The following is a 26115-nucleotide window of genomic DNA, read 5'->3' as shown; positions in this document are numbered from 1 at the left end:
AAACAGTAGGTTCAGCAGCAACCAGTGGAAGAAAAATTTCTTCAGTGGGAACGGCCAAGTCAGAGGCCAAAATTTCTTCCGTTGGTGCAATAACAGCCTGTGAGTCTGATGGTTCTTCAGTAGAAGGTGCAGAAGGCTGATCCAAAAGAATGTGCATTTCTGCTTGATGAGCAGCAGAAAATATCTCTAAATTTGGCAATAAAGAAGTAGCATCTGGTTCTGCTATATGTTGCACTGGGGTCGGAGAAGCAGAAGGTGGCAATGAAGTAGCCGGTGCTACTTCCAGAGTAGTAGAGACTGTTGGAACAATCGACTCAATGACTTCTTCAACCGAAGCCAGTTCTTGTACAGATAATAGCGACGAGGACGGAATGGGCCTTGTTGGAGAAGCAGGAGTACTGAGAGCAGAAGCCTTTGGTGAGGCTGTATTCCTTTCCTCAACTGTCTGAACCTGTTGGAAGTCTGGAACAAGGCCAATGTGATAAACAATAGGCTCGCCAAAGCCTTGTTCTTGAGCAAGAAGTTGCTCACGCATCTGTTTTAACCTGTCAGATAGAATCACAATAACATTTTGATCCTAAACAGCAGTAGGAACACTAGGATCAAAATTCGATTCAAGAACTTTCAGAACCGATTCTAGCTTCTGACATTTCAGCTGATCGAGGATGAAACTCCTTCTGCGCAAGGCCTCGATGATATTTTCCATTTTTGCAAGCTGAAAAATTCTCTTCTCTGCATTCATCATTTTGGCATAGTTCCCTTTTGTCTTAAAGTAAGCAAAAGAATGGAAAAGACGAACTGAGTGCCACTCATCAAAAAAATTCATATCATCATTTGCGGAGGTTTCAATTTCTGCAAGATGAAGATCAACGCCGGTGGTTACAGTTGTTTTGTGTCCAAAAATTGGTGGTTCTTCGACCATTTTTCCTTTGCATTTATCAGATGAAGAAATAGGCACGATGGGTCGGAAAGCAGAGGACCCACTAGTTGATTCTCGAATCACTATTCCAGATGATGGCTTGAAAACAAAAGCAGTAGGTGGTGCTAGAATAGATGCAGTAGCTTGTGCAGTCGCAGAAGTAATGGATCGAACAGAAGGAACCACTTCTGGAAATATCTGTCTGATAGGTACTTTCTCAATCTCAGACAGTGCTGTTGTCTTCTTGATCTTAAGAATGGTGCGAGGTTTCTTCTTGGCTGGGGTTGGTATGGGTGGTTGAACATCAGCAGCAGACTCTTCTGATGCTGTTTTATCCGAATCAGTCGAAATGATCACTCTTTTCTTTGAAATTTTCCTTTGAGGTTTTTGAACCTCAGAAGCAGTTTCTCCAATTTCCTTTTTCAAGGCGACAAACTCCGCCACGGTTGGCTTAGGCCTTAAAGCAAGTACGTTCGCAGCATCAATCATGGTTACTGAAGTAGCATCTTGATCACTGGTAGAGGCGAAACCAGCATCCTTGAGCATTGCGCTGATTTGAACAGCGAATCCAGAACTTTTCCTGACAACCATATCCTTCATAATCCTAAAGAGAAAATGACTCCAGTCCACTTTGATTCCCTTAGTGATGGCAATCATCACTTGAACCTTCTCCTTCGTCAACTTGTCGAAGGTGCCAGCTTTGATCAAAATGGCTTTTGCCACAATATCGGCCAGAATTTGATATTCCATTTTGAGTAATTTCTTGTGACAAGAGGGAGACACTTCTTCTCCAGAGGCTGAGAACGAGCTAAGCGCAACAGACCTATCTATCTTGGAAATATCAGATAGTTCAGAAGTACCTGAGAGTGGAAGAAGGAAGGTCGCTCCTAGAAGTGCGGCATCAATAGAGATGGATGCATCTCCTTGAGAATGAACAATCTTTCCTTCATGTACTGTCGCTTTAGCGTAAAAATCCAGGAGAGCATTTTTGTAAATTACGGCTGGTGCTTCCAGGAATTTTCTGAGTCCCGATTTCTCAATGTCTTGAAACATTTTAACGAGATTCTCATCCTTGATGTTAAGAACAGAAGCAAAATTTACTTGATAAGCGTTAAGAGTGTATGCTCCAGCCATTTCTGTATGAGGATAGAAGTAGATATAATTTGCAGTAGTTAGAGATGATAGAGAGAAATCAGTAGCTGAATAACGATAGTTATGAAACAGTAAAGGTGAAAAGGTTAAATTTGAGATAAATATACAGCCGTCAAGTAAACATAAAGACACGTGTCAGTATTTTTTTGGTTGAGTGTTTGAAAAGTTTTGCAGAAACTGTCAGATATACGAATGATTTTGAAAATTTGAAAAAGGCGGGCTGTCCAGACGGTTACTAAAGAAATCAGAAGAGGATTTGTCGTTTTATGATAACGTCTGCTGGAAGTTTCAAGGTGCTGAAATATTTGAGCACTTTGACAAAAACCAGCAGACTTGTAGTTTTATCGAAAAGACAAACATTCTATCTGTTTTCTGAAAAGGTGTCAAACTCTTAGTCTGACTAAGATACTGTTCCCCCTCGGTAAATGCAATTAATAAGTGGTCATAATTGCGACAAATGACTCTTGGCAATCTTTCAATCTGAACCGTCGAAATGAACAGTCGCAAGGGTCTTTGTTTCTTCTATAAATACCTGCACAACTTGAACGAGATAAAACATACACAATCTAAAATGAAAACTCAAGTTAAAAATAAGTTAGAGTTTGATCCAGGAGCCGAAGAAATGTTCAGAAGGAAGCTTGAGAATATCATTCTTTACGTAATGATCCTTGAAACACACTCCTGGAGTTGTAATGTCCACAGTCAAGCAAATCTGTTGCTTCGATTGATATTGAAATGTAGCATCGATTCCTTCCAGAAGCATGCTAATGCAATAAGAGAGTGCTGGTGGATTGATGATGCTGAAATCATCTATGATGCCCTGTAAGGCATCTAAAAATACATTAGTGCTGACAAGACCCAAGCTTGCTAGATTCTTTTTAGGCCTTGAGCTTGCTGGAGTCTCTTGTTCATGTTGAAGTACTTTGCAAGCAAATTGCAGAGAGCTCATATTACTGAAGACAAAAGCTAAATGTAACGCTTCTGGTTAAATAGCATTTGTAGATCTAGTGCTTTTATTTTTGCATCGTGTAATGTACTGAAATGGTTTCTAATAAAGTTCCAGTTTACGTATTTGACTTTTCCCTTCTGCTTTTCTGCAAATAACTTACTGTTAGTTCAATACGATAAATAATCGAGTAAGAATAAAAATTAACCAAGATAACAGAAAATAATCAAGTTAAATCTATCAAACCAAGAGAGTTGCGAAAGTAAGAAAACTTATTTTCTGGTAAGGGTTTTGTGAAGATATCTGCTGTATGTTGATAAGTAGAAACGTATTCCAGAAGAATGTTCTTCTTCTGCACATGATCTCTAATGAAGTGATGTCTGATGTCAATGTGCTTCGTTCTGGAATGAAGTACTGGATTTTGTGTGATTGCAATTGCACTGGTATTATCACAGAATATAGGTGATTCGGAGGCTTGAATCCCATAGTCTCTTAACTGTAATAGCCGAGCCCGGTGTACGGTACGGTTTAAGTTTTGTATGTTTATTGGATTATTTGGTTTAGATGTAAGAGTTGTGTTTATGGGTTATAGTATGATTGGTTATAGTTGCTTGGTGGTTTTGATGTTGTTAGTTGGTGTTGGTTGTTTCGTTTCAGTGTTTCGGATCGATTTTAGTTGCGTTGGTATGTTTCTTGGCCGTGACCAGACCGCACCCGCGGTAGTGCAAGCAGCGCCCCCGCGGTCTACTGTTCAGAATTTTGATGGATTGGTCGAAGCCACACCGCACCCGCGGTGTGGAGTGTACCGCACCCGCGGTCGTCGTTTATGGATTTTTAGTGGTATGCCGAGAGGACACCGCACCCGCGGTAGAGTTAGGAGCGCACCCGTGGTCGCGCGCAGCTCGAGTTTTTAAGTGATTTAATTGGATGAGTTGACTCCATTTCTCTCATTTCTCACCTCTCATTTTCGGATTTCTCTCCTTGGGAAGGCTAGGGTTCCTTATTTCTTTCACTTCCTATCTTCGATTCAAGCTTTTAGTTGGTGATTGAGTTAAGATCGAAGTTCTTCTTGGTGCTAGGAAGCTAAGGTAAGCTTTTGGTGTTGTTATTTCTTGGTTTTGGAAGAGAGATGATATGGGTTTGTTGTTTATGTTGGTTTTATGGATTATTTGGCATGGGTTCTTGATTATTGAGTTGATGATGGTGTTATTTATGGATTATTGTTGTAGGTGGTGTACCAAGAGCTTAGATTCAAGTGTTCCAAGTGTAGTAAGTGGAATTTCATCCTTTGTGCTCACATGATAATATATGTATGGTATTTCAATGGTTTTAATGTGTTATTCCCTTCATTTGATTCATGTTTATGTATTGATACACTTGTTATATATATTGGAGGCATTTTATGTCTCAATTATTGAAAAGGGAACACAAGAGAAAAGAGTTTACAAAGTGTTTGTTTAAATGCCAAAGATAGAATTTAAATTGATTTATGGATTGATAGATACATAGTCAGAGATTGCATGCAATTAGTTGATCAACGACCATAGGCTTATATCCCTCAGAGTTATCGGTTTATATCGATAGGGATACGAGCACCAGAGCCAGAGATACTATTGATATCAATCCAACCAGAGTAAAGAAAAATACCATCTCATTGTTATGCTATTATTATGCTATTCATGTTTCAGAGTTGATGGTATTTTATGATTTCAAAGCTATGTTTTTCAGAGTATGTTATGTCATTGCTATGTAAGAGTTCCACTTGCTGAGTTTTATACTCATTTCAGTTATTCATGTGATGCAGATAAGAGCGATGGGCCGGGACGTTGATTGAGGCCGGAGTCATATGCATACCATGTTGGAAGGAAAATCTTTTGATGGCTTTTCGGAGCATGATCATAGGAATGATATTTTGTATTTTTGTATATCATTTAAATGATCATGTATTGATTTTGATGTAAACATTTTTATAGAAATGTATTTTGAAACTTCCTTCCATTTGAAAGAAAATTTTAAATTCCGCTGTGTTTTTATTGATATTGGGTCGAGGTGTTACATTTAGTGGTATCAGAGCACCGTTCTTCGGACCAATGCATATGACTTCGTCTACTTTCAACTGTCCGGGTATGTTTTCTTTTGCATCTATTCATTGTTATCTATTGATTGGTATTTTGTGAGCACATTGTAGAGTATGCCACCTAAGAGGAAAGCAGTAGAGGGTGAGGATAGTTCTTCTTCTAGAGTTGTCGACGAGTTCGGCAAGTTGTTGAAAGAGCAGGCTAAGGTCCATAGTGAGCAGATCCAGCAGTTGCTTCGATTGCAAGGAGCAGGCCAAGGTAGAGGGCAAGTGAGAGGCCAAGTTGCTCAAGTTGTTGGTACTGATGACATCTTTTCTGTTTTCAAGAGGATGGATCCGCCAGAGTATGCAGGGAGCACCGATCCTTTAGTTGCCGTGGAGTGGATCAAGGCTCTTGAGGCGATCTTCGATCATCTCAACTACGAAGATAAAGACAGAATCAGTTGTGCAGTTTTCATGTTAGTCAAGGCTGCACGCATATGGTGGAATGCAACCAAAGTTGGTGTTGATGTTCCAGCACTTAAGTGGCAAGAGTTTACTGATCTTTTCTACGACAAGTACTTTCCCGATGCACTTCGAGCGAGGAAAGTGACGGAGTTCTTGGAGCTTCGACAGGGGAGCATGAATGTGGACGAGTATATTCTGAAGTTCGAGGAGGGTTGTTTGTTTGCTCCGTACATTGCTTCCAACGACAAGGACAAAGGTGCTCATTTCATCAGAGGCCTTAGAGCTGAGATTAGAAGAGATATCAACATGTCCAAAGCTGTGACTTTCAAAGAGATTGTGTCTAAGGCTTTGTTGGCCGAGCAGGACGAGAAAGACATTGCCAGGGAGAGGCAAGCGAGGCACCAGGCCATTGCTCAGAGGGGTCAGAGTTCGAGTCAGCGAGGCAAGGATCGATTCAAGGGGAAAGGCAAAATGGAGCCGAGTCCTCGACCACCGACAGTCCCATCTGATCCTGAGAAGCCATTGTGTCCCAAATGCGGTAGACATCATCGGGGAGAGTGCAGATTTGGCACTCATTCTTGTTATCGTTGTGGCACGGCAGGCCACATTGCCAAAGACTGTCCAAGAGGTGCTAGCCAAGAGAAGGTGCAGGGTCGTATCTTTACGATGACTAAGGAAGGTATAAATCATGATTCTTCTGTGATCTCTAGCGCTATTTTAATTTCAGGCAGAGTAGCTACGACATTGATTGATACTGGTGCTACTCATTCTTTTATGTCTGAATTATTTTTGAGATCTTTGGGTATAGTTCCTTCTGTTCTTCCCCTCCAGTTCAATGTTGTTTTGCCTTCGGGGGATGTATTGTGCCCGACGTCTATTGTGTATGCGTGTTCTGTGCGTATAGATGAGCGAGAGGTCTTTGCTGATTTGATTGTTATCCCGATGGTTGCCTTTGACGTTATTCTTGGCATGGATTGGCTATCAACCTACCGTGCAGTGATTGATTGTGTTGCTAAGACGGTATCATTTGCAGATAATGGCAATAGGGAAGGTATGCTCGCCAGTGCAGGTACTTCGCTGGTCCTTCCTATTATTTCTTGTCTTGAGGCTGAGAGATTATTGTGTAGAGGTTGTGATGGATTTCTGGCTTCTATTGTGGATGTGGATAATATTGTGAAGTTGAATATTGATGATATTGATGTGGTGAGAGATTTCGCTGATGTTTTTGAGGATGATGTGCCGGGTTTGCCGCCGGACAGAGATGTGGAGTTTGTGATTGATTTGGTTCCAGGTACGGTTCCTATTTCTAAGGCTCCGTATAGGATGGCCCCTACCGAGATGAAAGAGTTGAAGACGCAGTTGCAGGATCTATTGGATAAAGGTTTCATTCGTCCGAGTTCTTCGCCTTGGGGAGCTCCGGTTCTTTTCGTCAAGAAGAAAGATAGGTCTTTGCGGCTGTGTATTGGTTACAGGGAGCTCAACAAAGTGACTATCAAGAATAAGTATCCGTTGCCACGGATAGATGATTTGTTTGATCAGCTACATGGGGCTACTGTATTTTCGAAGATTGATCTTCGGTCTGGCTACTATCAGTTGAAGGTTAGGGAGTCAGATATCCCTAAGACGGCGTTCCAGACCAGGTATGGTCACTATGAGTTTCTTGTGATGTCTTTTGGTCTGACCAATGCTCCTTCAGTCTTTATGGATTTGATGAATCGAGTGTTTAAGCCTTATTTGGATAGCTTCGTCATTGTCTTCATCGATGATATCTTGATCTATTCCAAGACCCGAGAGCTTCACTCAGAGCACCTCAGATTTGTCCTTCAGTTGTTAAGAGAGAAGAGGCTGTATGCTAAGTTGAAGAAGTGTGAGTTTTTGTTGGATCAGATTTCTTTTCTAGGCCATGTCGTTTTGAAGGATGGTTAAGCTGTTGATCCAGTGAAGATAGAGGCGATTCAGAAGTGGCGTATTCCTACCACTGTTTCTGAGGTACGCAGTTTCCTTGGTTTGGCTGGTTATTATCGTCGCTTTATTTCAGATTTCTCCAAGATTGCCTTGCCATTGACCAATCTGACAAGGAAGTCTGTGAAGTTCGAGTGGTCCAATGATTGCCAGAGTGGATTTCAAGAGTTGAAGGATAAGTTGACGACAGCTCCTGTTCTTGCATTGCCCAGTGGTTCAGAAGATTTTGTTGTCTTTACCGATGCGTCGAAGAAGGGTCTCGGTGCAGTGTTGATGCAGCGAGGTAAGGTTATCGCCTATGCTTCTCGCCAGTTGAAAGATTATGAGAAGAATTATCCGACGCATGATTTGGAGCTGGCAGCTGTGGTTTTCGCCCTGAAAATTTGGAGACATTACTTATATGGCGAAAAGTGTGAAATTTTCACAGACCACAAGAGTTTGAAGTATCTGTTTTCTCAGAAAGAGCTCAATATGCGACAGAGGAGGTGGTTAGAGCTTGTCAAAGATTATGATGTGACGATCAGTTACCACCCAGGGAAAGCGAATGTTGTAGCGGATGCTTTGAGTCGTAAGTCGAGTTCTTCCTTGAGTTCTTTGATTCAGAAACCATTGTTGATGGACTTGCAGAGAGAGGAGATTGCTTTCGTGGTTCCGGGGACCATTGCTCGCTTTTCAGCGTTGGTCATTCGGGCTACATTGACGGACAGGATCCGTAGAGAGCAGACTGATGATGTTCAGTTGACAGAGTTGAGAGCTAGAGCAGAGGAGAGAGGTAACTCAGAGTTTGGTTCGAATGGAGATGGTTTGGTGACTTTCAGAGGCCGTATTTGTGTTCCTGTTGGTGATGATATTCGGCGAGACATTTTGACAGAGGCACATACCGCGCCGTATTCGATACATCCAGGCAGTACCAAGATGTATCAGGATCTTCGTAGACTCTATTGGTGGCCAGGTATGAAGAAAGATATTGCCGTGTTTATTTCTCAGTGCCTAACTTGTCAGCAGGTGAAGATCGAGCACCAGAGACCTGCTGGGACATTGTTATCATTGCCGATTCCTCAGTGGAAATGGGAGCATATTACGATGGATTTCGTGACTGGTCTTCCTAGGACGCAGAAAGGTCTTAATTCCATTTGGGTTATCGTTGATCGATTGACCAAGTCAGCGCATTTTCTCCCAGTCAAGACGACGTATTCCATGAACCAGTATGCCGAGGATTACATAGCAGAGATTGTTAGACTTCATGGTGTTCCAGTGTCGATCATGTCTGATCGTGACCCTAGATTTACTTCAGAGTTTTGGAAGAGTTTGCACAGAGCTATGGGTTCGCGGTTAGCTTTCAGTACAGCTTATCACCCTCAGAGCGACGGTCAGTCAGAGAGAGTCATTCAGATTCTAGAGGATATGCTCAGAGCTTGTACTATTGATTATCCTGGTAGCTGGGACTCTAAGTTGCCTCTTGTTGAGTTCACGTACAACAATAGCTACCAAGCGACGATTGGCATGGCACCGTATGAAGCACTTTATGGCAGGAAGTGTAGATCGCCCTTGTTTTGGGACGAGATTGGTGAGAGGAAGATGTTGGGTCCAGAGTTGGTCCAACAGACTGCTGATGTTGTTGCTGTTATCCGTGAGAGGATGAAGACAGCACAGTCGAGACAGAAGAGCTATGCAGATGTTCGTCGTAGGCCTTTGCAGTTTGAGGTTGGCAACCATGTGTTCCTGAAGATAGCACATCTCAAGGGTGTGATGCGATTTGGCAAGAAGGGTAAGTTGAGCCCGAGGTTTATTGGTCCATTTGAGATATTGGACAGAGTTGGTGATCGAGCCTACAGATTAGCCCTACCGCCAGATCTTGAAAGAGTTCACAATGTTTTTCATGTGTCGATGCTCAGGAAGTATATTGCGAATCCTTCCCATGTTCTTCGCCACAAGCCATTGGATTTGACGTCGAATTTGACTTACCAAGAGATTCCGATTCAGATTTTGGATCGCAAAGTCAGAGTATTGAGAAACAAAGAGTTCGGCATTGTTAAAGTCCATTGGAGGAATCATTTGATTGAAGAGGCAACGTGGGAACCAGAGGATGAGATGAGAGAGAAGTATCCTGAGTTGTTTGTGCAGTGACGTCAATTTTGGGGACGAAATTCCTCTAAGGAGAGGAGATTGTAATAGCCGAGCTCGGTGTACGGTACGGTTTAAGTTTTGTATGTTTATTGGATTATTTGGTTTAGATGTAAGAGTTGTGTTTATGGGTTATAGTATGATTGGTTATAGTTGCTTGGTGGTTTTGATGTTGTTAGTTGGTGTTGGTTGTTTCGTTTCAGTGTTTCGGATTGATTTTAGTTGCGTTGGTATGTTTCTTGGCCGTGACCAGACCGCACCCGCGGTCTACTGTTCAGAATTTTGATGGATTGGTCGAAGCCACACCGCACCCGCGGTCGTCGTTTAATGATTTGTAGTGGTATGCCGAGAAGACACCGCACCCGCGGTAGAGTTAGGAGCGCACCCGCGGTCGCGCGCAGCTCGAGTTTTTAAGTGATTTAATTGGATGAGTTGACTCCATTTCTCTCATTTCTCACCTCTCATTTTCGGATTTCTCTCCTTGGGAAGGCTAGGGTTCCTTATTTCTTTCACTTCCTATCTTCGATTCAAGCTTTTAGTTGGTGATTTGAGTTAAGATCGAAGTTCTTCTTGGTGCTAGGAAGCTAAGGTAAGCTTTTGGTGTTGTTATTTCTTGGTTTTGGAAGAGAGATGATATGGGTTTGTTGTTTATGTTGGTTTTATGGATTATTTGGCATGAGTTCTTGATTATTGAGTTGATGATGGTGTTATTTATGGATTATTGTTGTAGGTGGTGTACCAAGAGCTTAGATTCAAGTGTTCCAAGTGTAGTAAGTGGAATTTCATCCTTTGTGCTCACATGATAATATATGTATGGTATTTCAATGGTTTTAATGTGTTATTCCCTTCATTTGATTCATGTTTATGTATTGATACACTTGTTATATATATTGGAGGCATTTTATGTCTCAATTATTGAAAAGGGAACACAAGAGAAAAGAGTTTACAAAGTGTTTGTTTAAATGCCAAAGATAGAATTTAAATTGATTTATGGATTGATAGATACATAGTCAGAGATTGCATGCAATTAGTTGATCAACGACCATAGGCTTATATCCCTCAGAGTTATCGGTTTATATCGATAGGGATACGAGCACCAGAGCCAGAGATACTATTGATATCAATCCAACCAGAGTAAAGAGAAATATCATCTCATTGTTATGCTATTATTATGATATTCATGTTTCAGAGTTGATGGTATTTTATGATTTCAAAGCTATGTTTTTCAGAGTATGTTATGTCATTGCTATGTAAGAGTTCCACTTGCTGAGTTTTATACTCATTTCAGTTATTCATGTGATGCAGATAAGAGCGATGGGCCGGGACGTTGATTGAGGCCGGAGTCATATGCATACCATGTTGGAAGGAAAATCTTTTGATGGCTTTTCGGAGCATGATCATAGGAATGATATTTTGTATTTTTGTATATCATTTAAATGATCATGTATTGATTTTGATGTAAACATTTTTATAGAAATGTATTTTGAAACTTCCTTCCATTTGAAAGAAAATTTTAAATTCCGCTGTGTTTTTATTGATATTGGGTCGAGGTGTTACATTTAGTGGTATCAGAGCACCGTTCTTCGGACCAATGCATATGACTTCGTCTACTTTCAACTGTCCGGGTATGTTTTCTTTTGCATCTATTCATTGTTATCTATTGATTGGTATTTTGTGAGCACATTGTAGAGTATGCCACCTAAGAGGAAAGCAGTAGAGGGTGAGGATAGTTTTTCTTCTAGAGTTGTCGACGAGTTCGGCAAGTTGTTGAAAGAGCAGGCTAAGGTCCATAGTGAGCAGATCCAGCAGTTGCTTCGATTGCAAGGAGCAGGCCAAGGTAGAGGGCAAGTGAGAGGCCAAGTTGCTCAAGTTGTTGGTACTGATGACATCTTTTCTGTTTTCAAGAGGATGGATCCGCCAGAGTATGCAGGGAGCACCGATCCTTTAGTTGCCGTGGAGTGGATCAAGGCTCTTGAGGCGATCTTCGATCATCTCAACTACGAAGATAAAGACAGAATCAGTTGTGCAGTTTTCATGTTAGTCAAGGCTGCACGCATATGGTGGAATGCAACCAAAGTTGGTGTTGATGTTCCAGCACTTAAGTGGCAAGAGTTTACTGATCTTTTCTACGACAAGTACTTTCCCGATGCACTTCGAGCGAGGAAAGTGACGGAGTTCTTGGAGCTTCGACAGGGGAGCATGAATGTGGACGAGTATATTCTGAAGTTCGAGGAGGGTTGTTTGTTTGCTCCGTACATTGCTTCCAACGACAAGGACAAAGGTGCTCATTTCATCAGAGGCCTTAGAGCTGAGATTAGAAGAGATATCAACATGTCCAAAGCTGTGACTTTCAAAGAGATTGTGTCTAAGGCTTTGTTGGCCGAGCAGGACGAGAAAGACATTGCCAGGGAGAGGCAAGCGAGGCACCAGGCCATTGCTCAGAGGGGTCAGAGTTCGAGTCAGCGAGGCAAGGATCGATTCAAGGGGAAAGGCAAAATGGAGCCGAGTCCTCGACCACCGACAGTCCCATCTGATCCTGAGAAGCCATTGTGTCCCAAATGCGGTAGACATCATCGGGGAGAGTGCAGATTTGGCACTCATTCTTGTTATCGTTGTGGCACGGCAGGCCACATTGCCAAAGACTGTCCAAGAGGTGCTAGCCAAGAGAAGGTGCAGGGTCGTATCTTTACGATGACTAAGGAAGGTATAAATCATGATTCTTCTGTGATCTCTAGCGCTATTTTAATTTCAGGCAGAGTAGCTACGACATTGATTGATACTGGTGCTACTCATTCTTTTATGTCTGAATTATTTTTGAGATCTTTGGGTATAGTTCCTTCTGTTCTTCCCCTCCAGTTCAATGTTGTTTTGCCTTCGGGGGATGTATTGTGCCCGACGTCTATTGTGTATGCGTGTTCTGTGCGTATAGATGAGCGAGAGGTCTTTGCTGATTTGATTGTTATCCCGATGGTTGCCTTTGACGTTATTCTTGGCATGGATTGGCTATCAACCTACCGTGCAGTGATTGATTGTGTTGCTAAGACGGTATCATTTGCAGATAATGGCAATAGGGAAGGTATGCTCGCCAGTGCAGGTACTTCGCTGGTCCTTCCTATTATTTCTTGTCTTGAGGCTGAGAGATTATTGTGTAGAGGTTGTGATGGATTTCTGGCTTCTATTGTGGATGTGGATAATATTGTGAAGTTGAATATTGATGATATTGATGTGGTGAGAGATTTCGCTGATGTTTTTGAGGATGATGTGCCGGGTTTGCCGCCGGACAGAGATGTGGAGTTTGTGATTGATTTGGTTCCAGGTACGGTTCCTATTTCTAAGGCTCCGTATAGGATGGCCCCTACCGAGATGAAAGAGTTGAAGACGCAGTTGCAGGATCTATTGGATAAAGGTTTCATTCGTCCGAGTTCTTCGCCTTGGGGAGCTCCGGTTCTTTTCGTCAAGAAGAAAGATAGGTCTTTGCGGCTGTGTATTGGTTACAGGGAGCTCAACAAAGTGACTATCAAGAATAAGTATCCGTTGCCACGGATAGATGATTTGTTTGATCAGCTGCATGGGGCTACTGTATTTTCGAAGATTGATCTTCGGTCTGGCTACTATCAGTTGAAGGTTAGGGAGTCAGATATCCCTAAGACGGCGTTCCAGACCAGGTATGGTCACTATGAGTTTCTTGTGATGTCTTTTGGTCTGACCAATGCTCCTTCAGTCTTTATGGATTTGATGAATCGAGTGTTTAAGCCTTATTTGGATAGCTTCGTCATTGTCTTCATCGATGATATCTTGATCTATTCCAAGACCCGAGAGCTTCACTCAGAGCACCTCAGATTTGTCCTTCAGTTGTTAAGAGAGAAGAGGCTGTATGCTAAGTTGAAGAAGTGTGAGTTTTTGTTGGATCAGATTTCTTTTCTAGGCCATGTCGTTTCGAAGGATGGTTAAGCTGTTGATCCAGTGAAGATAGAGGCGATTCAGAAGTGGCGTATTCCTACCACTGTTTCTGAGGTACGCAGTTTCCTTGGTTTGGCTGGTTATTATCGTCGCTTTATTTCAGATTTCTCCAAGATTGCCTTGCCATTGACCAATCTGACAAGGAAGTCTGTGAAGTTCGAGTGGTCCAATGATTGCCAGAGTGGATTTCAAGAGTTGAAGGATAAGTTGACGACAGCTCCTGTTCTTGCATTGCCCAGTGGTTCAGAAGATTTTGTTGTCTTTACCGATGCGTCGAAGAAGGGTCTCGGTGCAGTGTTGATGCAGCGAGGTAAGGTTATCGCCTATGCTTCTCGCCAGTTGAAAGATTATGAGAAGAATTATCCGACGCATGATTTGGAGCTGGCAGCTGTGGTTTTCGCCCTGAAAATTTGGAGACATTACTTATATGGCGAAAAGTGTGAAATTTTCACAGACCACAAGAGTTTGAAGTATCTGTTTTCTCAGAAAGAGCTCAATATGCGACAGAGGAGGTGGTTAGAGCTTGTCAAAGATTATGATGTGACGATCAGTTACCACCCAGGGAAAGCGAATGTTGTAGCGGATGCTTTGAGTCGTAAGTCGAGTTCTTCCTTGAGTTCTTTGATTCAGAAACCATTGTTGATGGACTTGCAGAGAGAGGAGATTGCTTTCGTGGTTCCGGGGACCATTGCTCGCTTTTCAGCGTTGGTCATTCGGGCTACATTGACGGACAGGATCCGTAGAGAGCAGACTGATGATGTTCAGTTGACAGAGTTGAGAGCTAGAGCAGAGGAGAGAGGTAACTCAGAGTTTGGTTCGAATGGAGATGGTTTGGTGACTTTCAGAGGCCGTATTTGTGTTCCTGTTGGTGATGATATTCGGCGAGACATTTTGACAGAGGCACATACCGCGCCGTATTCGATACATCCAGGCAGTACCAAGATGTATCAGGATCTTCGTAGACTCTATTGGTGGCCAGGTATGAAGAAAGATATTGCCGTGTTTATTTCTCAGTGCCTAACTTGTCAGCAGGTGAAGATCGAGCACCAGAGACCTGCTGGGACATTGTTATCATTGCCGATTCCTCAGTGGAAATGGGAGCATATTACGATGGATTTCGTGACTGGTCTTCCTAGGACGCAGAAAGGTTTTAATTCCATTTGGGTTATCGTTGATCGATTGACCAAGTCAGCGCATTTTCTCCCAGTCAAGACGACGTATTCCATGAACCAGTATGCCGAGGATTACATAGCAGAGATTGTTAGACTTCATGGTGTTCCAGTGTCGATCATGTCTGATCGTGACCCTAGATTTACTTCAGAGTTTTGGAAGAGTTTGCACAGAGCTATGGGTTCGCGGTTAGCTTTCAATACAGCTTATCACCCTCAGAGCGACGGTCAGTCAGAGAGAGTCATTCAGATTCTAGAGGATATGCTCAGAGCTTGTACTATTGATTATCCTGGTAGCTGGGACTCTAAGTTGCCTCTTGTTGAGTTCACGTACAACAATAGCTACCAAGCGACGATTGGCATGGCACTGTATGAAGCACTTTATGGCAGGAAGTGTAGATCGCCCTTGTTTTGGGACGAGATTGGTGAGAGGAAGATGTTGGGTCCAGAGTTGGTCCAACAGACTGCTGATGTTGTTGCTGTTATCCGTGAGAGGATGAAGACAGCACAGTCGAGACAGAAGAGCTATGCAGATGTTCGTCGTAGGCCTTTGCAGTTTGAGGTTGGCAACCATGTGTTCCTGAAGATAGCACCTCTCAAGGGTGTGATGCGATTTGGCAAGAAGGGTAAGTTGAGCCCGAGGTTTATTGGTCCATTTGAGATATTGGACAGAGTTGGTGATCGAGCCTACAGATTAGCCCTACCGCCAGATCTTGACAGAGTTCACAATGTTTTTCATGTGTCGATGCTCAGGAAGTATATTGCGAATCCTTCCCATGTTCTTCGCCACGAGCCATTGGATTTGACGCCGAATTTGACTTACCAAGAGATTCCGATTCAGATTTTGGATCGCAAAGTCAGAGTATTGAGAAACAAAGAGTTCGGCATTGTTAAAGTCCTTTGGAGGAATCATTTGATTGAAGAGGCAACGTGGGAACCAGAGGATGAGATGAGAGAGAAGTATCCTGAGTTGTTTGTGCAGTGACGTCAATTTTGGGGACGAAATTCCTATAAGGAGAGGAGATTGTAATAGCCGAGCCCGGTGTACGGTACGGTTTAAGTTTTGTATGTTTATTGGATTATTTGGTTTAGATGTAAGAGTTGTGTTTATGGGTTATAGTATGATTGGTTATAGTTGCTTGGTGGTTTTGATGTTGTTAGTTGGTGTTGGTTGTTTCGTTTCAGTGTTTCGGATCGATTTTAGTTGCGTTGGTATGTTTCTTGGCCGTGACCAGACCGCACCCGCGGTAGTGCAAGCAGCGCCCCCGCGGTCTACTGTTCAGAATTTTGATGGATTGGTCGAAGCCACACCGCACCCGCGGTGTGGAGTGTACCGCACCCGCGGTCGTCGTTTATGGATTTTTAATGGTATGCCGAGAAGACACCGCACCCGCGGTAGAGTTAGGAGCGCACCCGCGGTCGCGCGCAGCTCGAGTTTTTAAGTGATTTAATTGGATGAGTTGACTCCATTTCTCTCATTTCTCACCTCTCATTTTCGGATTTCTCTCCTTGGGAAGGCTAGGGTTCCTTATTTCTTTCACTTCCTATCTTCGATTCAAGCTTTTAGTTGGTGATTTGAGTTAAGATCGAAGTTCTTCTTGGTGCTAGGAAGCTAAGGTAAGCTTTTGGTATTGTTATTTCTTGGTTTTGGAAGAGAGATGATATGGGTTTGTTGTTTATGTTGGTTTTATGGATTATTTGGCATGGGTTCTTGATTATTGAGTTGATGATGGTGTTATTTATGGATTATTGTTGTAGGTGGTGTACCAAGAGCTTAGATTCAAGTGTTCCAAGTGTAGTAAGTGGAATTTCATCCTTTGTGCTCACATGATAATATATGTATGGTATTTCAATGGTTTTAATGTGTTATTCCCTTCATTTGATTCATGTTTATGTATTGATACACTTGTTATATATATTGGAGGCAGTTTATGTCTCAATTATTGAAAAGGGAATACAAGAGAAAAGAGTTTACAAAGTGTTTTTTTAAATGCCAAAGAGAGAATTTAAATTGATTTATGGATTGATAGATACATAGTCAGAGATTGCATGCAATTAGTTGGTCAACGACCATATGCTTATATCCCTCAGAGTTATCGGTTTATATCGATAGGGATACGAGCACCAGAGCCAGAGATACTATTGATATCAATCCAACCAGAGTAAAGAGAAATACCATCTCATTGTTATGTTATTATTATGCTATTCATGTTTCAGAGTACTGCTATGTTTTTCAGAGTATGTTATGTCATTGCTATGTAAGAGTTCCACTTGCTGAGTTTTATACTCATTTCAGTTATTCATGTGATGCAGATAAGAGCGATGGGCCGGGACGTTGATTGAGGCCGGAGTCATATGCATACCATGTTGGAAGGAAAATCTTTTGATGGCTTTTCGGAGCATGATCATAGGAATGATATTTTGTAGTTTTGTATATCATTTAAATGATCATGTATTGATTTTGATGTAAACATTTTTATAGAAATGTATTTTGAAACTTCCTTCCATTTGAAAGAAAATTTTAAATTCCGCTGTGTTTTTATTGCTATTGGGTCGAGGTGTTACATTAACTGTTGCTGAATCCACAATATCTGAGAGCAGCAGCTTCCAGCAGCCAGATATTCTGCTTCTGCAGTAGATGTGGCTATGGAAGTCTGCTTCTTGCTAAACCAGGATATCAGCCTATCACCAAGAAATTGACAAAAACCACTTGTGCTTTTCGGTCTAGTTTGCAACTTGCATAATCAGCATCTGAATATCCAATAAGATTTAACGATGAATCATTGGGATACCATAAGCCGACATTTTGAGTTCCTTTCAAGTACTTCAAAATACGTTTAGCAGCAATATAATGAGATTGTTTGGGGTTAGATTGAAATCTAGCACAAATACAAACAGCAAACATGATATCTGGTCTACTGGCAGTTAGATATAATAATGAACCAATAAGACCGCGATACTGAGTTACCTCTACTGGAATACCACTTTCATCTTTATCAAGTTTAATAGATGAGCTCATTGGAGTAGAAGCAGCAGAGCATGCTTCCATTCCGAACTTTTTTAGAAGATCCTTGGTGTACTTGGCTTGATTTATAAATATTCCAGTTTCCAGTTGCTTAATCTATAATCCTAAGAAGAATGTTAATTCTCCCATCATACTCATTTCGAATTTATCCTGCATCAATTTTCCAAACTTTGCACATAATTTGGGGTTAGTTGACCCAAAAATGATATCATCAACATAGATCTGTACTAAAAGAGTATGCTTATTCTTGACTAAAGTAAACAAAGTTTTATCTACTGCTCCAATGGTAAAATCATGATCAATAAGAAACTGTGATAGAGTGTCATACCATGCTCTAGGTGCCTGTTTTAGACCATATAATGCTTTGTGTAATTTAAATACATGATGAGGTGAGAAATGATCGATAAAACCTGGAGGTTGTTCGACGTAGACTTCTTCTTGTAAGAGACCATTCAGAAAAGCACTTTTGTAAGGACCGTGTATCGTGTTATCGTAAATCTTAAGTGATTATCGATAATTTATGAATTTGATATGTGATTATACATTTGATGTATATTATGATAATGAAATTGAGAAATGAATATTGTATATGAATTGACATTGTAAGAGCTCGATTGGAAAGGCCGGACGCCAATATAGTACAAAAATAAATAATTGTACAGAACGAGTGGCGCCCGGGCGGTAGAAAATGACCGCCCGAGCGCCAATGTAGAAATTTTGAGTCTTTGGACAGAACATGCCGCGCCCGAGCGGTAGTTTTTGACCGCCCGAGCGCGGTGCATTTGAAAGTCGGGGGCAGAATGTCTCGCGCTCGGGCGCAAGAATTCTACCGCCCGAGCGCCGAAGCGGTGGAAGATAAGAATGCTTTCTTTCTTCTTTTCCTTCGTCATTTCATTTCAGCAACTTCGAGGGAAAGTTAGAGAATTCGATTTCTTTCGTCTGAATCGACTTCGAAACGCTGTCTAAACGCGAAACAAATTATATATTTGTGATCTTCGCGTCGAGGGCTTCTAACTGAGGTAATTTTCTTCTAGTTCCAGCAGCTTGAAAGATCAAAGTGCTGGAATAGCATGTATTTGAAGTTGAATTTCTTATATGTAGTAGAATAACCGACAAGAAACTCATATTCGAAGTCGGAATTGAATTATGATATGATTTGAATTTGATATGAATTATTGAAGTTTCAAATGATATTTGAAACTCATATTAATGATTTTGGAGTATGTTATTGATTAAAATGAGTATGTTATTGATGTAGATAAAGTATTATACTGATATCTTCAAGCTACATCGACTGGAACAAAGAATTGAGATATGTTGCGACCGGGTAACATACGACAGGTATCTGTATTATATGATATATGTTGGATTGATTTGATTGATTGGATTGAGAATATGTGTCTATATGCCTACTTGTTGATTAATGTGGCATACATGACATGGAGAATTGAATATCGATGTATAAAATAAATGTTTTGTTAACACACATCATTTTATGCATACATCGATACATGACATGCACGTTGAGCTATGATCCTTGGATACCCTGATATGATTGGATTGGATTCCGGGGTTTTTGAACACAATGCTATGTTTGGTATTACATGACCCTTAAAACATAGACATTTGTGGCCCCATATGATTGGATATGAGATGTGGGATTGATGGCGCTTCGTCGACGCTATCATACGTGTATTCCCATATCGACCGGTGTGCCAGCTCGAGCATTGATTTGATTTGATAGCGATTCGATTGATTCTGACATGTGCTCAGTGGATGGGCATTTGACCTGATACCTCCACGACATACATGCATTGCATACCATATATCATTGTTTAGATATCTGTGGTATATATGATTGGTTGTTCCATACGGAGCTTTGCTCACCCCCAAGGGGGGCTGTTGTTGTCTTTGTGTGTGGACAATGGCAGGTACTCCAGGATATCAGGAGACCGGAGAGGGTACTTCTGGAGGGAGCCACAGCTTGGGCTGAGGTTTTATGTTTATGTCTTGTTCCCAGTATATATGTATATGTATCTATATACCGGGGCATGTCCCGAGGATATGAGTTGTTTGTATGTGATTAGTTTTGATTATGTGTGGGCGTGTTTTATGTTTTGAATTTAGATACTATTTTTAGTATTTAAATATCAGAAGAGATATTTTGGGCTCGTTGTAAAGAAATTTTAAACTCTTTTTTCGCTGTGATTAATTAACCCTAATCAGATTGCATTGTAATAACGATTAGGAGCTAAGGACCCCACAAATTTTCACATCCATTTGATATACTTTGAAATTCTTGAAAGCAGCAAAGGCTAAGAATATTCTGATTGCTTCGAGCCTTGCTACTGGTACGTAGGTCTCATCAAAGTCTATTCCTTCTTCCTGTCTGAAACCTTGAGCTACCAATCTTGCTTTATTTCTCACCACTGTGCCTTCTTCATTGAGTTTGTTTCTAAATACCCACCGAGTTCCAATGACAGCTTGGTGAGATGGTCTAGGTACTAGAAACCAAACTTCATTTCGTTTGAATTGATTCAGCTCTTCTTGCATGGCTTCAATCCAACTAGGATCCAGAAGAGCTTCTTCAATTTTCTTTGGTTCATCCTGAGATATAAAAGCAGCATGCATGTATTCATTAAGCATTTGCCTTCTGGTTCTCAAAGGCGCTGCTGGATTACCAATAACCAATGATGGAGGATGAGATTTTCTCCAGATAAAAGGATTTAAAGGGACATCTTCCTGATTTGATATGTTGAGATTGTTCTCGACAGAACCAGTAGTAGGTTCTTGAGTGTCTTCTGCTGGTATTGGTAGATCCAAAGTCTGTACTTCTGGTTCCACTAATGGAATGTCTGGTTCTGGATTTTGAAGATCCTTGATGTTTGCTTCTACATCATCTTCACTGTCAATTTCCAAATGAATCATGTCTAGCCTGTTACTTAAATCAGATATGTTAGAAATTTCAGCAGCACTGCTGTCTTCATCGAAGACAACATGAATTGATTCTTCAACATTAAGAGTTCTATTGTTGAAGATTCTAAAGGCTTTGCTTACAGCAGAGTAACCAAGAATAGTCCAGCATCTGATTTTGAGTCAAATGCAGTTAAATGATTTTTGCCATTATTTAGTACAAAACATTTGCAACCAAACACATGAAAATAAGATACGTTAGGCTTCTTCCCTTTCCATATTTCATAAGGGGTCTGATTGTGCCTTTTGTTGACCATAGATCTGTTTTACGTGTAACAAGCAGTATTGATAGCTTCAGCCCAGAAGCGCTGAGAGGTGTCTGCATCTGCTAGCATTGTTCTAGCTGCTTCTTTTAGAGTTCTATTTCTCCTCTCAGCTACTCCGTTTTGTTGAGGTGTTCTGGCATCTGAATATTCATGATGAATCCCCTGTTCATTCAAATATAACTCAAGATACTTGTTAGTGAACTCAGTACCCCGATCACTTCTGATTTTAATGATGGTAGTAGATTTTTCATTTTGAATCCTTTTCAAAAGCTTGATCAAGAGGCTACTGGTTTGATCTTTTCCTGCGAGAAATATTACCCAAGTGAATCTAGAAAAATCATCAATAACAACAAGAGTATATTTCATTCCCCCTAAGCTCATGATGGGGATTGGACCAAAAACATCCATATGCAGTAGTTCCAGACATCTTGAAGTTGATTTGCTATCTTTGTTCTTGAAACTGGATCTTATCTGTTTCCCAAGCTGACAAGCAGAACAAACATGATTTTTAACAAAATTAATATCAGGTAATCCATCAACTATATTCTGCTTCTTGAGATAATTGATTGACTTGAAATTTAGATGATTCAATTTCTTGTGCCATAGCCAGTGTTTATTGCTAAGAGAAGCAACTAAGCATGTAGGAGTATTGACATGATTTGAGTTCCAAGAGACTCTGTAAGTATTGCCTTCTCTTTTTCCGGTTAACACAGTAGTTTCAGCAGAATCTCTAACTATACATGAATGCTTCTGAAAAGCTACAGAATAACCATTATCACATAGTTGACTAATGCTGATTAGATTGTAACAAAGATTGTCAACTAATAACACATCATTAATAGTTATGTTACCATGGATAATCTTACCCTTACCCATGGTTTTACCTTTTGAGTTGTCTCCAAAAGTTATCTTTGGTCCAGTACAACTCACTATCTCGGAAAGTAGGTTTTTCTGTCCAGTCATGTGTCTGGAGCATCCACTGTCCAGATACCATGTAGAGTTACTGACTTCTGCTTTCTTCTGCTGTTCATGCAAACACAAATTTTAGTATCTGGTACCCAAATCTATTTGGGTCCAAGCCTCATCAGTCCTTTGGGGACCCACATTTGTACAATTCTTGGTGACCTTGTATTTCGGGTATCCAAAGATGTGTGTGCAACAGAAGGTCTGTTATTTCTAACAGTATGCATATTAAAATGTTGTTCCTCCCTTCTGTTTCTGTTTTCCAGTCTGTATCTCTTCTGAACAGGTTTAGAGTTGTAGTACTGGTGGTTTTTAACCTTCATAGGATGTTGTCTTCCAGAGTTGAATTCTTTTATGAATCTAGAACTCTGGTCAATTTTTTCCTTAGGTTTAACATAACCCAGACCATAGTGCATTCTTCTGTTCATCTGATTTACATTCCTTTCAACTGAAGCAGTAGGTACCTCTGGTTCCTGTACCACACTGGATTTCACAAAGTGAATGTATTTCCCTTTGCACATATCCAGTGTTGGCTTAGTATTCGTTTCAGAAGTGCCTTCATTATTACAAAAACCGAGACCACTCCTATCTCCTGACTGTTTTTGTAATTCTTGCATCTTTTCCAATGAAACAGAAGACTTGTTCCAAGCATTTACCAGTAGCGACAACTTCTGGTTTTCAGAAAGAACCTTCTGGTAATCTGCTTTGGCTCTTTCATTCTCAGTTATTAATTTACTCATCTTAACTTGTAAATCATTACAGATGTCTACTTGCAATCAAGTTAACTTACTGTTCTGATTCTTTAAGTTTCGATTTTCGATCTTAACTTCTTCAAATGATTGAGAAAGTCTGGAATACTCTTTTACCATGTCATATAGTGCATCAATAAAATCAGTTCGTGTAAATTCATTAGAGTCAAAATCAAATACCTCTTCAAATGTCGAGGTTGAGTCATTGTCTGCCATGAGACATTTGACTTCTTCTGCATCACTATCACTGGAATGACTTTCTGAGTCAGATGACTCAGAACTAGAGTCCGCCCATTTGGGTTTGCTTTCTTCGGCAATCATTGCTTTTCGATCTCTTCTGGTCTTTTTGTCATTTCTCTTGTGATCCTTTCTCTCTTGGTCATCCTTCTTTGGTTTAGGACAATCAGCAATGAAGTGACCTATCTTTCCACAGTTAAAGCATCCCATATCACCAGATGGTGAATCTTTCTTGAAGTTGCGATTGGGACCCTGATAAGTTCGATGGTTCTTCTTCATGAACCTGGAGAATTTCTTTACAAATAAGGACATAGCATCACTACTGATTTGTTCAGCAGTCTTCTCCAATGTATTGTCAATGATCACAGTAGGTAATGCCTGAGGTACAACTGCAGCAGCAGTAGAAGAGGTAGTGGCAGTAGCAGTAAAAGCAGTAGCAGTAGCAGCAAGAGCCTTGGTGGGTAGGTTTGAAGGCTCTTCTCCACTCCTTACTTCCAATTCAAACTCGTAGGCTTTCAGATCTGCAAATAAGTCGTGCAGTTCCAACTTGTTCAAGTCTTTGGATACTCTCATAGCCATTGTTTTAACATCCCATTCTCTGGGTAAGGCTCTCATCACCTTGAGGGCTATTTCTCTGTTGTTATACTCTTTACCCAGAGCTGTTAGCTCATTTACCAGGCTGCTGAATCTTTCATCAAACTCGTTTAGAGTTTCACCAGCTCTCATTTTTAGATTTTCGAACTTCTGCATTGCAACTGACAGTTTGTTTTCTTTCGTTTGCTCATTTCCTTCACATATCTGGATGAGCTTCTCCCAAATATCCTTTGCAGTAGAACACATTTTGATCTTGCTAAAAGTGTTCTTGTCGAGAGTTTTATACAATATATCCTTCGCCACATTATCAAGGTTGGCCTTCTTCTTATCTTCACTGGTCCATTCACTTCTTGATTTTTCAACCATCTGTGGTGCACCCTCAGTAACAGCAACAGCTGTATTAGGCTTTAATATTTTCAGTGGACCATCTGTGATGACATACCACATGTCATCATCTTGTGCTGCAAGATGAGCTTGCATTCTGATCTTCAGTCATCGAAATCTTCCTTAGAGAACATAGGGATCTTGCTGAAGTGTGCCATTTGTTGTAGTTTTTCACGAACAATAATAACCTGCTCTGATACCAATTGTTGAGGATCGAAGTTGAGTTTAGAGGGGAGGTGAATAAACTCTACTCGTTTTTCTTTCTTTTCTGATGAGGTACTAAAATCCTGTTAGGGATAGTAGTTTATCTTGTGCGTATACTTTCACCTGATTACAATAAAACGTGCGGAAACAATCTGATGAAGTAGTTGAAAGACAATAAAACAGTAGGCAGCAGTTGTTTATGGAAGTTCGAAGATAAACTCTTCTACGTCTCCCCTTCTCCTGTTTCCAGAAGCTATAACTAAAAGACTTTGGATATTACAGTACAACTCTTGTACACACCCACTTCAGAAGGACTTATACCTCGGCCTACTGAAACTCTTAGTTTCTCAACTCACAAAAAATGCGAAACACAAAGTTCTGAAAAGACTCTTTTCAGATTACAAACTCTTCCTGATAAAGTATAAGTGATGTAAAGATTGTGAAGAGTGTAAGAATCAGTAGCACAAGATGATCTTCGAAAGATCAGATATTAGCTATGAAGCGTGTGCTACTTTTCTTTGTGTTGAACTTTAAGTACTCAAGGAATTTCGAGATTTGTCTGATGAGAGAAAATAGCTTTGTTCCTTGAAAGATGATATTATGCAAAGTGTCGTGTCGTATAAGGATTTGATCCAAGTATATATAATCGACTGAGTTCAACGTTCACAATCAGAGGATGTCTCCAGATAACTGATACAATCAGCTTTATTACCAAAAGAAGTTCCTGCAGAAAAGCTATAAAACAATCAGTCTTGTTTTATACTTAATTGGGTAAAATGCATTAAATGTCTCCGTATAGTATTTAATGCTGCAATTAATACTAGTACTAGGAACTCTTTAACGGTAACAATAAAGGTAGCAACGTTAGGAAACGTCATCTACTGGTTTTGATTTCTATCCTTTCTACTGGTTTAGTTTTATTAGACCAGTAGCTTCTGATAAGTTAGTCTACTGTTCTGGTCTGCTGGTTTTAGTTTATCATCGCCACAATAAAATTCATGTCTAACAGTTTTGTTAATTGATGTTGTAGTTGATATTTTTAGACATTATTGTGCTAGATAATAATATATTATTCTTGTTATTAATTATAGGATGTCATTACATGTTGGATCTGTTGATGCTACTGTTCTTTATCAACAACAAACACATATGACATGATCGATTAGGGGTAAATCATTGAGCTACAATAGCTCGTTCTTGAATTATTGAACACCGATTAATTAAATCGAGTTTGATGTTTAAACCAAGCGGAAGATACTCGAAATAATCCTTCGTAGAAACCGATTAAACTATGCTTGTTGTTGGATATCGATTTTCTCGTAACCAAACGCAGCGGAAGTTTTAAAATTTTTATTTTATTTTGATAATCAAAATATATATATATTTGAGCACTAGTATGGTTTTATGATTAAACATTCATAAGGCGTTAGAATTTTATACATGTGGTGAATTAAATCACTTGGTTTCAACTAATCCGGTATAGGCGGATATAGCTCTTGATGAATCCTTACGAACTTTCTTCAAGAAATCCTTCCTTCAATCTTCAAATCAGGTCCACGACTAGAAGATTTGTTCATCTTCTAATTTGCACTAGAAAAAGTAGAAAAAGTTTTTACGTTGGATATCAAAATATCGAGAGGCGGCTCAATCTCTTTTCTAAAGAGAGGGCCGAAATATTTAGGTGAGGGAGAGAAGAGTGTTTTCGAAATTGGTGTCTTGTGGTGGCTAGGGTTATGGCCTCTCAACACCCTTTTATAATTAAGCCATGACCTTAATACACATAATTAATATTAATGAGCTTGATTAATTAATTGGGCTAGTCGAACTAGTTTAATTAATTAATCAAAGTCCATTAAGAACTTTAATTATTTAGTATGTTGGACTTGTACTCCTACAAACCAATTAAACATACTTCCCACCAATTTTAATTTAATATTTAATAAACTCAACTTTTGAGTTTAATA

General features: G+C 40.4%; 3 protein-coding genes across 3 annotated transcripts; 1 reads left to right on the top strand and 2 right to left on the bottom strand.

Moving 5' to 3' along the window:
* Positions 1-577: 577 nt before the first annotated feature.
* On the bottom strand, positions 578-18243 carry LOC142553917 (uncharacterized). Its single transcript, XM_075664463.1, has 2 exons — positions 17322-18243; positions 578-3508 (listed from the first exon to the last, which is right to left on the bottom strand). The coding sequence occupies exon 2, from the start codon at positions 2051-2053 to the stop codon at positions 578-580; it is 1476 nt and encodes a 491-aa protein (XP_075520578.1). The 5' UTR covers positions 2054-3508; positions 17322-18243.
* On the top strand, positions 11107-15909 carry LOC142553909 (uncharacterized). The gene is made up of 2 exons (XM_075664450.1): positions 11107-12331; positions 12686-15909. Exons 1-2 carry the CDS (start codon positions 11320-11322, stop codon positions 13576-13578), a joined length of 1905 nt encoding a protein of 634 aa, XP_075520565.1. The 5' UTR covers positions 11107-11319; the 3' UTR covers positions 13579-15909.
* Positions 18244-20054: 1811 nt separating the features above from the next.
* On the bottom strand, positions 20055-25053 carry LOC142553900 (uncharacterized). The gene is made up of 2 exons (XM_075664441.1): positions 21905-25053; positions 20055-21503 (listed from the first exon to the last, which is right to left on the bottom strand). Exon 1 carries the CDS (start codon positions 24041-24043, stop codon positions 22760-22762), a length of 1284 nt encoding a protein of 427 aa, XP_075520556.1. The 5' UTR covers positions 24044-25053; the 3' UTR covers positions 20055-21503; positions 21905-22759.
* Positions 25054-26115: the final 1062 nt, after the last annotated feature.

Source organism: Primulina tabacum, chromosome 1 (assembly GCF_025594145.1).
Source record: "Primulina tabacum isolate GXHZ01 chromosome 1, ASM2559414v2, whole genome shotgun sequence".
In the NCBI taxonomy this organism is placed as follows: Eukaryota; Viridiplantae; Streptophyta; class Magnoliopsida; order Lamiales; family Gesneriaceae; genus Primulina; species Primulina tabacum.
This window is presented reverse-complemented; position numbering and strand designations above follow the sequence as displayed.

Bases quoted from the DNA above. Each gene is read 5' to 3' on its own strand.
- LOC142553909 (XM_075664450.1), top strand. From the start codon at position 11,320: ATGCCACCTAAGAGGAAAGCAGTAGAGGGTGAGGATAGTTTTTCTTCT. The intron at 12,332-12,685 runs GTATAAATCATG...TATCATTTGCAG, and splicing joins CTTTACGATGACTAAGGAAG to ATAATGGCAATAGGGAAGGT.
- LOC142553917 (XM_075664463.1), bottom strand. From the start codon at position 2,053: ATGGCTGGAGCATACACTCTTAACGCTTATCAAGTAAATTTTGCTTCT.
- LOC142553900 (XM_075664441.1), bottom strand. From the start codon at position 24,043: ATGCAAGCTCATCTTGCAGCACAAGATGATGACATGTGGTATGTCATC.